Source organism: Scophthalmus maximus, chromosome 7 (genome assembly GCF_022379125.1).
Source record: "Scophthalmus maximus strain ysfricsl-2021 chromosome 7, ASM2237912v1, whole genome shotgun sequence".
Classification (NCBI taxonomy): Eukaryota; Metazoa; Chordata; class Actinopteri; order Pleuronectiformes; family Scophthalmidae; genus Scophthalmus; species Scophthalmus maximus.
The window spans coordinates 19,247,001-19,263,491 of NC_061521.1; the positions used below are offsets into that span (position 1 = coordinate 19,247,001).

Here is a 16,491-nt window from a genome sequence, read left to right on the forward strand (position 1 = left end):
GGCTAAGACTACTATGTCTTGAAAATGCGACTTTTTTGGATAATACAGATACATGAATTACGACGCATTTGATAGTATCTAACCTGTTAAATATTCCCTAATTGTACTTAAATAACCCCAATCAACACTAGGGTAATAGTGACATCACAATTGTCGAAGGACTACGTACAAAGCTCATGCTTGTTGGTTTTTTATGCTCAGCAAATATGACTAATAATTTTGCTAATGGTTATTTTTTAAATGTGACTGTTTTGGACAACATGAATACATGAATTACGATGCATTTGATAGTATCTAACATATGTAATATTCCCTACCAGAAGCACTTAAATAACCACAATCAACGCTAGGGTAATAGTGAGATCACAATTTTTCGATGGACTACGTACGCAGCTAATGCTTGTCCTTTTTTTATGCTCAGCAAAATATAACTTCAGGTAGGTTGTCCTTATGGTATCGGTTATTCTACAGGCTAATAAAGCAAGGGCTTCCACCACTACGCTTAAATATTTGCAGGGATGTCCCGTCTGTTCAAACTTTCGCAAATCCTTGGGAGAGGTCAGCTGGCCTTCAGCAGCGGGAGTCGCCTCATTTCCCACAGCGTGTGAACGCAGCAGCAACATGCATGGTAACCGGGGCGGGTCTATGTGTGATAGAGCTGCTGGGCGTGGGCTCCGCACTCCGCTCTCCTCATCCCCTCTCTCCCTCCTCTGTCTGTGGGAAGCACATTGTTCAACGCGGGCTCCCCGTCCACCCACAGCCAATGAACGCTTTGGTGCATTTCACCCACTGAAAATTAAAACAACACAGAGAAGAAGAAGGTGCAGCAGATCACCGGGAGGACGGCGGGAAGCAGCAGCAGCAGCAGCAGCAGCAACAACAACAACAATAACAACAAAAACCAAGGACATCTTGTTTGCTTCCGATTGCAGCTGAGAGGCGACAGAGTTGGACGATTTTCTTCTTCTTCTCCTTCTTCCCCGGTTGACCGAACGTCGCTGTCGTCGCTAATTAGCCGCCCGCTCGTTGTAAGTATGCAGTGCACATTCCTGTGTCGGCGGCACCGACTTCACATGCTTGTCCTCTTTCCTTTCCTTTTTTTTTTTTTTTTTTGAAACGCTCTCATTGTTTGTTTCTTCTTCTTCTTCTCCTTGTCGGACACCGCTGCTGGAGATCGCGGTCTACCGTTGAAACACGGTAGCTAGCTGTCGTACCGTTTGAATTCACGCCCGGCGCGAGCTTTAACGTTAGCCCCACCACTCATACTGCCCTCCTTTTTTTTAGATATAAATTTAAAAAAACAAACAAAAAAACCTGTCTACATGTATGAAATACAACATGGGTTATTAATATTAATATTTTAAAAACATGTATCTATTTTGATTGCCAGCCCCCTTTGAGTTGGGGTGTTGGAACTTGGCTACGGAGGACCGCCACTCATTTCTCCTTTTTTTGAAAAGGAAAGCGAAGGCACCGTAACGAACACTGCCACAGTTTCTGTCGCCTGTATCCTTATTATCATTATCATTATTATTATTATTATGAATTTGTGTCCAATGGAAAGACAGTGTTGAGGTTGCTGCTGCTGCTGCCTGCTGCTGCCGACAGTGGCCACTCAGACGGGCAGGGTGACGCCCCGTCATACTGAGTAAAAAAAAAAAAAGAAAAAAACGAGAAAAAAAGCCCCGAATGTATCACTGCGGAAGTTAGATTCCATTGCAAGGCATTTATAAAGCTGACATGGGAACAGATTCTACCGTGGGACATGTTTAAAAAACAAACTGTCAAGTGAGTTGGATGGTGAAGGCGAAAATGCAGCACCGGTGTCTTAATTGGCCACCGGTCAAATTATGGCCACTGCAAAAAGAAACAGTGAAGTCATCTCAACCTGACACCAGTCTTTGTCAGAATCCATTGTCTTCATCATAAATCAAAAACATAAAACAAACAAGGGTGTTTTTGTTTCTTGTTGGGTGTTTTGGGTGATTTAAATGCAAATGACTGCTGTTTATGTCTTGTTTTATCCATCGCAACATCACTGTGGTGGATCATAATGGCCATATGTATGTATTTAAAAAAAAAATATGATCATAAAGTGGTTGGAGTACATTAGAGGAGGACCGGTGTTGACCCGTTTTAATCTGACGTCAGCCGCGTCGGTGTAGTTCAGAGTCAATGCGCGTATTCGGGCAGCTGGAAAAACAGCTGGAGAAAGTCCATCTAGTGATGGAGGTGTGATGTTAATCTGTTGTTGTCCCTTTCTCCGAACAGCTGTAGCCAGGTTGCTGCCCAGCTGCAAGCCAAAATATAAGAGTGACTCTTTCAGATACCAATAACTTAATACTGTTTTCATTTTTAGATTTAAATTGGGGCTTGGGAAGGACTCAATGGTAGCCTAGTGTACAGTACATGTGAGGAGTTATTATATTGGTTTTTGTGAGGTTTTCTATGGAAAGCTGATCCTGCTCTCCTATGGGCTAACTGACATTTTTTGTTTACATGACATGCGATATGGCTTTCGGTTTCCTTCTGCGCGTTCACGTGCGCCCAGACACAAACTAAGAACAACTGAACGAGATCAACTCACTCCCCCGACTACCACTGATGAGTTTCGGGGTGTTTGGTGTCTGATGATAAGCCTCGTGGCTCCTCTAACTGGCAGGCCTTTGTGTAGAGGTCAGCTGGCCTTTTCATCTCTCCCCCGGCCGCGACGGGCTAAAAGGATGACCCAGTGTGGTAAAGGTCGCTTGGACCCCAGTGCCTTCAGGAGCAGCTTGTTTACTACACGTTGCACACACATACTCTCCTGCATGTTTTCAGAAACTAAGGGTCTCCTTAAACAAATTCACAGGGGGGGGGGGGGGGCTGTCTTGGATAAATACTAAATGGATAGTCCTGTTAGAAATGTCTCATAGTGTAACAATAAGACTTTATAATTAATAATTACCCCAATTGCTTGTGTTCCATTGGCCTCCAAGAGCAGAATAGTCATTCCTCAGCTGCTTGTCAGCACTAATGCCTGGATGCTGTTTAGGAGGATGATGTCATTGTAGAGCAGTGGGAGGGTGCGGTGGGCTATCGGGGCTCTAGGATGGGTCTTGGAGTCTCAGTATTCGACAGTGATATTCCCTAGAGAGGGTCTCCTTACCATCATCGCTCCATCAAAAATCTATTATCTCTGCAGTGGGCCTGTGGCTCTGCCAGTATGGATCCTTTAACCAATTAAGCACGTTAATGGCAGAGCAGGACGCATGTCGAGGAAGACGGCCGCTTGCGTGCCCTCCTCCTCGCATCACGAGTGAAGTGATGGGGCCGTTTTCCAGGTTACGTGAAATCACAGAAAAAGTCATTAGATGTTTATTGACATTTTCATTATTGATTTCTTTCTTTATTTTTCAGTTTTTCCAGGTCGACCCCTCCCCGCCTGTGGTTTGCTATGCCCTTGGCATATAGTAAGGGTAGCCCTCTCGCTCCTTCTTCCCCCCGCCCCCCCTCCCAGCCACTCTCCTCCCATCACTTCTCTCGCTCCTCTGCGCTCGCACCCTCCGTAAGATGTCATGTAAGATTATCCTCTTGGTCCAGGCAGGGCTCTAGGGTTTCAAAACGAACTGTTAATTTCCCAGGCTGGAGGTGGCGAGCTATAAATAACCCTAAACACAGACATACTGTGTGGTGCTCTGTGATCAAGAAGGGAGCAACCGTGCAAAGATTTTGGGGACTCTGGAAGGGGATAGTCCACCAACTCGTAGACAAGTCTGCAGCTATAGCCTGTCCCTGAATCTAAACCCTTTACCCATAAACAGATGTAGAAGGAGGCTTTCTACACTTAACCTCTAGAACTTTGTTATGGGATTAATACTTTTGGCAGATATGTACACTTTAAAAAGGAAAAAATAGGACATTATGAGACATAGTTATGGCTTTGTGCATGTATTTACAGGTGTTATTGTTATTATAACCCGTGCATGTGCACACGTGCCGATGTGGGCAACTGTTGCACCTCTGGTTCAATTGGGGACAGCACAGGTTAACCAGGCACTGACATTAATTACAGTACAATATGAACGAGGAGTATATGGGGTTGTGGCAGGATAACATCTGAGTGAAAACCTATACAAAAAGTTCTCATGCTTAGTACCTGTATGTGGACGAATAATCAAAAAAATTCATGTGCCCTGACGAATGTGATTTCGAGTGCGTTGCTGTATCCTCATCCCACTTCCCTGTCTGTACAAAAAAAAACCAGCTCAGTATATGCCACCATTGACAACAAGTGGGTCTGAGAAAGCGAAAGCATGTCTTTTAAATAATCATTTTTCACATTCATCTCCATATGTGTGTGTGTATTATTAATCAGCCGCAGACGTGGCCTAGTTTGACAGGCGATGGCGCGGCTGCCTGTCTGTTATCCCTCCTCCAGTCTAATGGCAGTGGGCATGGGTGTGTTGAATTTGCATTTTTGGGCTGTTGATTCCAATCGCTTGGCAGGTGTACACTTGAGATCTGCATATGGAGATGAAACGCCATGACCAACCGTGTCAGAGTGGTGGTTGTTTGGGATAGGGTACTGTAGGGGTCAATCTCATTTTTGTTCGTACCCATACAAAAAAATCTTCAGTTTAGGGAGGAGGTGAATATCATTAATATAACTTATATGGACTTGTTGCTGTCAGACAAAAGGTGTGTGGGGAGTTCAAGTTCAGCTGACTAAGGTGTAAATTTGAAAATGTGTTGGTGTGGTAGCGTGAATCTTTCTATAAGGTGAAAGGTGAGGAACATGGAAGAGGTGATACAATTTTTTGTGATCAGTTATAGTGGAAAAACTCCAAGAGACTTCGTGTTTCTAGTTCAGATATAAAGATTTGTTGTATTAATCTGTAAGTAGTGACCAATAGAAATTGGATTTGGGGTTTTGGATTTTTTTGTTATTTATTGGCAGACATTTGCGGCAACACTGTGGTAAGCTAATGCTGGCCAGGAAAATGTGATGGACAATTTCCTAGCAATGAACAGACCAAACTATTGATGAATGTAATAATGAGAAAGTTGAAAAGAGAATCATAATCTACAATAATTTTGTGTTTCATTTTGTGCCCGTGTTGTTTCTGATAGCCGTTTGAACACGCTGAGCTGAACGAGTCTTGACGTGAATTCCCGCCCCGCGTTGAGCTTGTAGCCTTTAGTGGCCAAGGTGCTCCGACACCAGCCTGCACGGCACCAGTCTCCCCGTCTTCGCACACAGCTGCTGTTTATTTGTGTGGAGCAGGTTCTGAGCAGGGGCGCTGGCCCTGCGGCTCCGTCACGGTCTCTGTACTCCAGCCAGCGAACGCCGCACCGTGTGTACCAGGTCGATTTATTTACAGCGAGGGAAAAAGGAAGCTAAATGTTGGAAGGGGTCAGGATATTTCCCCTCCCCGTTTTTTCTTGAGAATGATGCTTGTGAGTGTTTTTGCATGGGAGACCGTTGTTGATATTGGTGAAGGGGTCTTCAGAGCTACCTGTTCCATTAAGGGGTCGAGCAGTGCAGTGGCTCATGGGATCGAGGGTGTGTTGGCTGGAACATGCGTGTGTCCGTGTGATTGAATGAGTGCAGCCGAACGGCTGTCTTCACTTAGCGAGTCTGCTTTTCTGTCAATCATTAACACCAGTGTGCCACAGTCTTATTGTTGGCTAATCTTAGTCTGCCCCAGCACAGTTACACACTCTTCAGACACAAATAACACAAATAGAGGCTCTTACAAAGGAACATGCAAATCACTGCCGGAGACTCACTTAGCCGCATGTCTGTTGCTTTTCTCCCAGGACTGAATTAGCTTTTATAAGTTTACTTTGCATGTTGTACTTAAATGAAACTTCCCAGAAGTGTTTTCAAGACACCTGTTCCTGTTTTTCTACCAGTCAAGTTTAATGTTCACTCGAGCTGTGTGTGTGTGTGTGTGTGTGTGTGTGTGTGTGTGTGTGTGTGTGTGTGTGTGTGTGTGTGTGTGTGTGTGTGTGTGTGTGTGTGTGTGTGTGTGTGTGTGTGTGTGTGTGTGTGTGTGTGTGTGTGTGTGTGTGTGTGTGTGTGTGTGTGTGTGTGTGTGTGTGTGTGTGTGTGTGTGTGTGTGCTCCTTGGGGAAATTAAGCACAAGAGAGAGGGTTGTGCTAAAACTCTTGACGTTCACCGCCTTTGAATGAGCGAGCGGTTTGTGCAACAAAGTGCATTTTTTGTGCATTATATTTGGTGCCCTGAAGAACAGTGATGCGGTGCTCGTGAAATCCTGACAGGTTGATTACATTCCGTAAGCAGGTGGTGCAGCAGGTTAGTGATTTTTTTCTTCTTCGGCTCACTTAAGGAACATTCAGCCGTGGGACACTGAGCAGGCTGAGATGTTCAACCCCACATGACCTTTTCTCTACTACCCCGTACCATCAGACATTGCTTTTGAGGAATTTAGGCCAAGGTGTCAAGGCGTGCCTGATATAGAGCTGCAACCGATTAATCCATTAGTAATCGACTACAAAATGAATCGCCAACTATTTTAATAATTGATGAATCGGTTCAACTCTGAGAGTTTTCTAAGAGCTCTACATGTTTGTCTGTCAGCGTGAATGTTTCTCTATATTCCTATATTTGGTTCAAGTAGTTGAACCGATCCAACAAAACTTCATCTTGCGGGTTTGGGAACCATTTTCTGACATTTTATGGACCATACAACTAATTGATTAACCGAGAATATAATCGACAGATGAATCGATAATGGAAATAATCGTTAGTTGCAGCCTTAGACTGATATAAATGAAAGTGTCCAACAGGGCATCATTTGTGTGAATCAAACTTCTTCTTGAACTTCTTTTCATATGAATTCAAAAATTTGCAAAAACATGCATTCTCTGAGGCATAGCAATAGAGCTATTCAGATATTAAGGCTGACCAATTAATCCAAAATATTATTGCAATATAGCAATATCCAAATGCAATATCCAATTCACAGGGGCTGGAATTTTTTGGATTGCTGCGATGATACCTCAGTCTTCACACCATGTTCTTCAGGCAGACTTTCATACAGACCCCAGGAATCTTTTTTAAATTATTTTTTACAGCGAGAATTAAATGCTAAAGTTAACATTCCTGGTAAATTCATCAATCACACCACAATTGCAATATCTGTCAAAGTAATCATAATATGATTTTTTCTTTCTTTTTGCATATTGTTCAGCCCTAGAACAGCGAATAGTTTTGCCTGTATGATGTCAAACTGGAGCCGTAACCACGGCAGGTTCTTGCGGTTGCTATGGGCCTCCAGCTGACTTAACCTGTGGTTTGCTATAAGTTGGTCACACCAGCTCCGGCTTGTTTGTAATTCAGTCTTGCAAAATCCTCCACGTCTTTCCAGCACTGACTCATCATGTCTTCTACAGTGCTGGTGTCAAGTCACTTTTAGGTCATTTAGGGTTTTGTTTTTTGCTAGTTTTCTGTTGGTTTTTTTTGAGTTGTTTTTATTTTTTGTTTTTTTGCAATAAGTTGAGTCCTATGGTTGAGTCACATTATGCCACTGTATGTTGTGGAAACACCCATATGACTACTCTCTCGACCAGTTGACGCAACATGCCTGGAATTTCACTGGCCATCAGTGTTGTAAGGGTGGGGGGGTCAGGGTGGTGTGTGTGTGTGTGTGTGCGTGCGCGCCTATGCATGTATATACATGTGTGATTCCAGCTGACTCACTATTTGAAACTCTGATGAGATAATTAACAAGCTTATCTGTTAAATTCCCACATTTACTAGGCACGCCTTGTGTTACTGTCTGTAGCTGCCTGACTGTAGGTTTTTGACTAGCAGACCTAACCTAGTCTTCTCATGTGTTTTCACCATTTCTAAATACCTTCATCTCTTTCTGCATTGTGTTCTGTTAAAAACAAATATTAATAATGATACATCTGTGATAGACCTATATATCAGTTGGACTCTATTCTAAACTTCCTTTTCAGAAATGTTCATTCCCTTACTGGTCAAAATTCTACGGTTAATTTTATCTCAGGTGTAGGAACAGCTTCACTTTATCATTTTTGTTTTTCTAAAAAGGTCCATTCATTCTTGTGAAGGTAGCATTTACCTGTGAAAGTTTAATTGTCAGAAACTGGACATCACTTGTGTTTTCTCAAGAGGCGACGTGTTTCTTTAATAACGTGCCCTGATTTACTGTCAGGGTTTTGACTACTAGACCTATTAGGTGAGTTCAGTGGGTCCATAGATGGCAACTGAAGGCACACCTGGAGTCATAAAATCCTCTTTTAGGCCCCTTGTTCTGTTGCTATGGATTGATCCCTTTGGAATAAACAGGGGAAACCAACAGAAAGAAGAGCACAACATCGTATTGTTGAAAATAAGGAACTGCAGGTACTCAAAGACATTTTTTTAGTTTTGTTTGTTTGTTTTTTATCTGATAGTCCTGGCTCTGTCGTCTATCACCTTGGGTTCAAAAGAGACATGAGTAATGTGAAGCCTGAGTGATGAGGATCAGCCTGCCAGTGTCACGCCCCTCCTCTCTCTCCTCTCATATACACTCTGTCTGCTGCTGCTGCTGCTGCTAACACTGAGCGGGAGAGGGTTGGAACATTGAGTACCTTCAGCACATTTTTCACATTCCCCTCTGAGGGTCTCAACCTCTGCCCCTACCTCACACGCGCGCAGACACACACAAACCAACACACACACACACACACACACACACACACACGCACGCAGACAAACCACTAATGTTTCTCCCCATTAGACAGTAATGATAATATGAATGTTTTGTCCGTGCCACACTGGCTATGACCCGCGTCATGGCAGTCCAGTGGCAGAGAATATCTTGGCACAACTGTGTTTGTCAGTGGTTGTGGCAATGTTTGTTTTTTTGTCAGCGTGCTGACCTGCACCTTTCTCTTCCCCCTTTGTTCCCCTGCAGCAGTGGCGTGTGTGGTGAGCAGCAGCGGCTGTGAAGATGACGGAGTATAAGCTGGTGGTGGTGGGAGCTGGAGGCGTGGGCAAGAGTGCACTCACCATCCAGCTCATCCAGAACCACTTTGTGGATGAATATGACCCCACCATCGAGGTGCGGCCCTCCTCTGCATGTTCGACACATTATTATTACTGTGGCAATCTACTGAAGGGTTAAATGTATAGTTAAAAGATAATAAGTTCTGGTTGTTCACCACTTTTGCACTTACGTGGTAGAAGTTCCTGCATTAATCTCCCTGTTTTTTTTTGTGGTATTTTGGGGGGGGGGGGGGGGGGGGGGGGGGGGGGGGCGCGTTTGTTAAATTCCCAAACCCCTGTCACTGCAGGACTATATTGTCTAAACCCTGAGACGACAGCTCAGTCTAAACCGAGTTAATATAATTTAATTACTTTAATGCTGTGGCAGTTCTCCAAATAGTCAGGCTTGGAAGACATTTCTAATTTTGTATAAAGAAGTTATATATTTACACTGCCCTTCTTAGTCATTTTTAAAAATATTTTTATGAAATTACAAAGTTGTAAAGAGGAAATCCAGTGCGACTGCTTTCTCCTCTTTTCTCCCTCTGTCTCCACTCTCTCTCTCCCTCTCTTTCTCACCACGCCTGCCTCTGGCCAGACAATGTCCTTTTTGTGTATTTGCATTCCTGGCCCCTATGCTCTAACAAACAAAGGGACAGCACTCCATGTTTTTGTGGCCGTGTGTTGGAAGGCTAAACATTGGCTCGGATGCCCTGCTCCTCTGATCTCTTGATGGTCATTTGACCTGGAAGTGGACATGAAATTAATAACATATATCACTTATTACGTGGCCAATTTGACATCATGACTCCACATCTTTGTATTATGTATATACATGGTACTTAGCAGTGATGGACCCACAAGTTCCCTCAAATCTTAACCTTTTCTGTTTGTCTGATTTTTCTCTATAGTTTGCTCATTCACACATGTCACTGATTCCTTTACCGCCTCTCTAAATGTTGGAGTTGTTCCTTTCCCTTACCCCCTGCAGGACTCCTACAGGAAGCAAGTCGTGATCGACGGGGAGACCTGCCTGCTGGACATCCTGGACACTGCAGGTCAGGAGGAGTACAGCGCCATGAGGGACCAGTACATGAGGACAGGGGAGGGCTTCCTATGCGTCTTTGCCATCAACAACACCAAGTCGTTTGAGGACATTCACCAGTACAGGTGTGTGTGTGTGTGTGTGTGTGTGTGTGTGTGTGTGTGTGTGTGTGTGTGTGTGTGTGTGTGTGTGTGTGTGTGTGTGTGTGTGTGTGTGTGTGTGTGTGTGTGTGTGTGTGTGTGTGTGTGTGTGTGTGTGTGTGTGTGTGTGTGTGTGTGTGTGTAGAAAGACAGAGAATAGGAGGCCTCACAAAGCCCTGACGTTGTTATTGAGCATGATGTGATCTATTGTTGTCGATGTGAACATGTGTATTTTCTTGCCGGGTCACAGGCCAGCCATGATGGTGTTCAGACACAAAATCCTTTCTCCTCCGTTTGTTCTCATCTGAGGTTCAGTGCAGTGAGTGTGTGTGTGTCTCTGGGTATCCTGTGTGTTCTGGAGGGAGAGGGGTGTGTATACGTGTGTGTGCCAGCTCTCTGCAGTAGTGGGTTGATGTCATGCTGTAGCGTTTAACACAGCTTAGCCCCCAACTGGAGGATTACAGCACGATGCCAATGAAATCGATCCTGACTCAATTAGAGGAGCGGGGAGAGGTAGCACTCCCAAGGACAGGGAAGGAGAAGGGGGGGGGGGGGGTTCAGCTGGAGATGACAGTGTTTTCTTTCTTTGCCATATTCTATCTCTCTCATCATACAGACCGCCTCTTGCCAGTCTTGCACAAGGCAAGTAAGAGGCTGCATATTTACTTAGCCATCTCCTTGACAGTTATGCAGGTTTCATTACACACACACTTTTGTCTGTCTTACCACCACTGCAGCATGGCCCTTTTTTTTGGCCCCAGCTTTAACACAACTCATGATATCACTGTGCAGTGTGTGAAAGCATGCATGGATCTTTGGCTGCACGCTAGAATAGGTGGTGTCCCTGGTCGGAGCTGTAGAGTTATTTAAAGATCTGTCATCAATTTTCCCAAACAAACTTAGTCAGGCAATTTTCCAAACACTTCTCTCCCCAGTGTTCGCATGTATAGACACTATATGGCACCTGCTTAACACTGGGAAGAGCATTTTGATATTCATTTTTGTCTTTAATTCGAAGGAGCAAACGATAATATACCATTCTGTCTGCTGTGACATCGAGACTCAGAGGAAGTGTGCTTGTAAACACCATTAGCAGTGTTGACTGCAGATGGGCTGGGCTGACTGTAGTGGATGTATCCTGCTGTAATGTGGCAGAGGGAGAAGGGCTGAGCTGATTGATCTGACCCTCTCCTCTCGCTCACTTCCCCCTGGCTGCCTGGCATTTGGCGCTGGTTGCTGTAATGATGAGGTAATGCTGTATGCAGCCTGCCCGTTGTCCATCCCTCCCCCTCCCTACCTCCCTCCTTCAGCAGTGCAGCACAGCCAAGCACCAGTGGGCCCCGGCTCTTCCTCAGGGTCCTAGAGCTCCCTGGGTGGTTGGCTCTCCGTTGGCAGAGCTGCAGTTGTTTATGAAACTGGGAGCCTTCCAAACAAGAGAGACGTCACTGTGATTAAATGCAGCGGACAGACAAGTTGGGGGAAACCGAAATATACGTTTTGCATATTGAAATGTCAGTTATTTCCTTGTTTTGCTATTCGCAGAGAACAGATCAAACGCGTTAAGGACTCGGACGACGTTCCCATGGTGCTTGTCGGAAACAAATGTGACCTCCCAGCACGCACGGTGGACACGAGGCAAGCGCAGGAACTTGCGCGCTCCTACGGCATCCCTTACATTGAGACCTCTGCCAAGACACGACAGGTGGGTAGTGAATAAGCGTCACATAATGTACACGCACTGTCATGGAAGCACCCTACTCTTTCTCTGTCACACATTATTTTTTTATTTCCTGGTATTTTAATTTTTCCCACCAATCCTCACAAATCCTAAAACTCAGATTACCTGTATATGGATATTTTAACCCCCTTTATTCTAAGGGGTTACAAGTTATGACAGCGTTCAATTATAGACTGTGTAATAGAGCAGTGAAAGGCCAACGGTATGAAGGGATTGGTGTTGCTGGGAACATTTTATTATGCAGCAGGCTGTGACTCATAGCCAGGTTACCTTGGTTTGAGAACAGAGCTACAGTAGGTAGACACATACAGACTCTCACTTTCATCACTGCACAATCATTCAAACGGGAGACTGTGCAAAGAATGAAGTGATAACTTCATCATCAAGATTTCTTGATTTAATGGTTTCTGAACTGATCAGGGTTGCGGATTGACCGCTAGCAAGTGTCCACATCTCGCTGCACCTTTTCATTGTGTGTGTGTGTGTGTGTGTGTGTGTGTGTGTGTGTGTGTGTGTGTGTGTGTGTGTGTGTGTGTGTGTGTGTGTGTGTGTGTGTGTGTGTGTGTGTGTGTGTGTGTGTGTGTGTGTGTGTGTGTGTGTGTGTGTGTGTGTGTGTGTGTGTGTGTGTGTGTGTGTGTGTGTTTGTTTACAGGGAGTAGAGGACGCCTTCTACACACTGGTCCGGGAGATCAGACAGCACAAACTTAGGAAGCTGAACCCACCTGATGAGAGCGGTCAGGATTGTATGAGTTGTCGCTGTGTGGTATCGTGATGCAGGTGAGACATTACTCCAAAAATTGTATTTTTCTTCTTTGACAGCTACAGGGTAATATGCAAAGAAATGTGACAGTTTTGCTGGAACTCAGACAGTTATGTCTTTTTATATCCAGGTTATGGCTACAAAATCTCTCTCAGTTATTCTTTGTATGCCTCTGTAACAACAAACTGCCCACCTCTTGTGTCCCCAGCTGACTATTGCACGTTGAGGATAAATGCTACGGCGCGTAGTGGCAGCATGGACTAAAAGACAGGAAGATAAAAACAACTCAATGATGATGACACACAAACTTTTTCAAAAAGAGGAACGATTGATGCAAACGCTCTCAAGGAAAACCACTAGAGCTGACTGAACCATAGACCTTTTATGGAAAGGAGGATTTCGGATTGTTGCCCAATGAGTGGCCAGCTGAACTAGCCTTGTCTGGTCCCTTTTTTTTTTTCTTCTTTTTTGGTCCACACGCCGACCTGCGAGCAACACCACTAAACGACTCTTTGTCAACTCCAGTGTGGTCTCGCTGGGTGGCTCCACAAGTTTTCTGCTAACTTATTGTTTTCAGTCTCGACACTGGTCTTAAAGGGGGCGTCACCAACCGCCCTCCCACATTGAAAGCCTAATTCCACTACCCTCGCCTGACCACTGGAAGGACTGACTGACTTAAATGGAAAGGACTGGAATGGGACAACTAGTTACCCCAACACCTCTTACATGAATAAACATCTCCATCCGACTCCGCCTGCCTTTGGTTTCCTTTGATTTGCTTCGTTATACTGAATACAGGCGGTGGAGGCTGACGTGAAGGCTGAATGGCTATTGTTTGTTGTTGTCGTTGTTTAACAGTTAGCCTAGCTGTAAAAGTCTTTTGATTTTGTTTATGATATGGAACTTTTTTTTCTTTTTGTGATTGGAGCATGTTGAAAGTCACTGAGCACTATGTGGGCAAAGACGTTTGTTTCCAAAGGCTTCTGGTTTGACATTTTTTTCATGACCTGCCGGATGTAGTTAGTACTTTTCAGGTCAGATATCTTGAAGATGGAGAATATAAAGATGGATGCATTTTTTAATAATCCAGCTGCCTTCTTTCCTCACAGATGTTTCTTTGCCAAGAGTTGTCTTTGTGGATTAATAATAATAGTGACGGCTAGTGTACGTAGGTTCTGGTGCAATAGGATTCTTAACTGTCCACTTGACAACTGGCAACTACTTATTTACTGACTCCTTTTTTTTTTACCTTGGTTGAGGGAGGAGAGGTACAGCGCATGAAAATGTAGTTGTTGTCATCTTTGGGGTTGCTAAGGCAGGAGAGGTAATCTGTGGAATAGGAGGAAATATCTTCTCTTGTACAGTGATACATTGGCAGATTAAGGTTTTAGGCAAAAAAAAATGACAACCAGTTGATTTTTCCTGCTTTTATTTCTCTAGTTGCAGAGTGCGTGTAACTCTTATTTACTACATGCTGATAACGGCTGTTTTTTGATTTTATAAGGGTCGCTCCTTGTGGTTAGTAAGGCTCAGGAATCGGGGGCCCGGGAAGGTCTCCACAGTCCTGGAAACCCCGGGTTAAGGATGTCACCAGATAGCTTTGCAGAGTGTAACGCACAAAAAGTCCTGCCTCACTTCAGTTTCTCCCACACGCCACGCTATCCTCAAACTACTCTTCTTTCTCCGCAACCTGAGCTCTTCAAAAGGAACAATAACAGGTCAGGTGCTAATCATGTCAGAAACATATATACACCATATGTGGGACTGTTGTGTGTGAATTAAGTGATGGATATTGGGATATCAAAGCGCATTTGCTTTGTTTTGTTTTTTTAACACTGACTATCTTGTGCTCTCCACAACTGCATTAACTTTGCTGCCTAAATGGAAAAGACTGCTCTGTGTTTACTTGGCCTTATGTTATCTAGTTTGTACCTCATGTATGCAGCGAGCTCTACCTGAGACACGTGTGTGTGTTCCCTTTGCTGCATTGTTTTGTTCACGTTTGATTGTGTGCAACTAAAAAAAAAAAAAGAGAAGTGTGTTGAGTTTAGACATGCGCTGTACAGAATTTGAAAGACAGGACAAGCCCCTAAAAACACTACACTGACTTTTTTTCCTGCTTTTTTTAAAAAAAGGGGGGGGAGGTTCTCTGTAAAAGCATGTGAATGTGATTTTGTTTAACATGACTGAAAAACAAAACAAATTAAAGCGAATTCCTTTAGACAATGTCAGTAGAAGCCATGTTGTCTTGCTCTCGTGTTTATACAAAGTTTTATTTCCATCACATTGGAACATATGATGATAATTATAAGAAATGTTTACTTAAAAACCAGATTATACTTTAACAGTTTTGAGAATCGGTCATGCATGATAATGTATGGAGATCCACACACTAGAGGCAGGCGTTGGCCAACCGGCCGCCGCCATGAAAGACGACAAATGCTATTTTGCCACTGCCTCTTTTCAACAGAAACAAAGTTTTTATTTTTACTGATTTTGTACAGTTAAAGTGATTATTTTTCAATTATAACATGGCTTAAAAATATGTTCATGTCCAGTTTCTGTGTCGATGATAGTGGTCAAGTTGTTTTATTTTATCAGCTGACCGTTCATTTCTCTGCTTAGAGGACAGATATGAACTGTGAATGTGTTCGAGTCTTTTAGATATCGTTTGCGAGAAGCCTTGTGTAAAATTTACGATACTGAAATAATACAGGAGTTGGTCCCGTTTTGGGCTGTGTTGTTCCTCACTTTTATGTTTCACCCATTGTACTCAAATCTTTTAATGAAAAAAAAAAAGAGTTTGTAACATGTAATTACAGTCGTCCTAATAGTGTGCTTGTCCTCTCCCATGTCGATCCTTACACAGTACATTCATAATAATACCATAGAATTCCAAAAGAAACTATGCATTCAAATTCCCATTGCATTAGAATATCAGCGTCATGTTTCCACAGGGAAACTCCAGCCAGCGAACCACAAGTATACGTGTCAGAAAACCTGGCGAGCATTACAAAGACTGTACGGACTATTTGGGAGTTTTGCACAAGGATGCAGTGTGCTCAAGGGCTTGTTTATCCCCCTTGCAAACTGTGGAATGGAGGTGTGGAAGGAACTGGTGAAAATGTCAACTGTTTAGCTATTTAAGACGTATTTACTCTTTGAAAATGTGGCAAATGTATTGCAGGACAGGAATAAAGATGTTAAGATGAAACCGTGTGTGCATCCGTCAACTAACAAGACTTTACTTTGCTGTATGTTCCTCTTGAATTTGAGATTTGCTGCCACCTACAGGCTGCTTTATGTATCGTGTTTGAGAGTATGACAGTGTACACAAGTACTCTATTTTATTTTTTTTATTTATTGCCAAAAAGTTTTCGCTGTATTTCCACTTGTATTACCAGGTGGATTAAAAAAAGGTAAATGTTCTTGACAAACATTTCCCCTGCTTGCCTGGCAGGATCGTAATGTTCAGGTAAACTGTCGTCGTCCACATTTACACCCCGTGATGAAGGTTCAGAGGACAGTCATAAAGCTTGTGTTTACACTTGAGTTTTACCATCAAAAGCGCCTTTTATTGGAAGTTGTAGGTCGTACAGGTGAACGAAGCAAACCTGTTTTACTCTGATTAACTTGCGCATTTCGGTGTGCAAAGAGAAAAAGAAGATTCTCTTCGAGCATAAACGTTTTGTCCCAGTTAATATTAGATATTTGTCTCCATATAAAACTCTGACAAATGACTGCATGATTATTCAAAGAAATTATATTGCACAGAAAGGAAAAATTTGAAGTGTGTGGGTGTGT

At 43.5% G+C, this 16,491-nt stretch overlaps 1 protein-coding gene across 2 annotated transcripts; it reads left to right on the forward strand.

Annotated features, from left to right (window-relative positions):
• The first annotated feature begins 637 nt into the window (after positions 1-637).
• hrasb (HRas proto-oncogene, GTPase b) lies at positions 638-15,901 on the forward strand. 2 transcript variants are annotated; one of them, XM_035643665.2, is made up of 6 exons: positions 638-1,028; positions 8,934-9,080; positions 9,996-10,174; positions 11,732-11,891; positions 12,580-12,704; positions 12,896-15,901. In XM_035643665.2, the coding sequence occupies exons 2-5, from the start codon at positions 8,970-8,972 to the stop codon at positions 12,697-12,699; spliced, it is 570 nt and encodes a 189-aa protein (XP_035499558.1). In that variant the 5' UTR covers positions 638-1,028; positions 8,934-8,969; the 3' UTR covers positions 12,700-12,704; positions 12,896-15,901. The 2 variants fall into 2 exon arrangements, with proteins under 2 accessions (XP_035499558.1, XP_035499559.1); XM_035643666.2 differs by lacking the exon at positions 638-1,028 and adding an exon at positions 6,160-6,301.
• Positions 15,902-16,491: the final 590 nt, after the last annotated feature.

Bases quoted from the DNA above. Each gene is read 5' to 3' on its own strand.
- hrasb (XM_035643665.2), top strand. From the start codon at position 8,970: ATGACGGAGTATAAGCTGGTGGTGGTGGGAGCTGGAGGCGTGGGCAAG. The intron at 9,081-9,995 runs GTGCGGCCCTCC...TACCCCCTGCAG, and splicing joins AATATGACCCCACCATCGAG to GACTCCTACAGGAAGCAAGT. The intron at 10,175-11,731 runs GTGTGTGTGTGT...TGCTATTCGCAG, and splicing joins GAGGACATTCACCAGTACAG to AGAACAGATCAAACGCGTTA.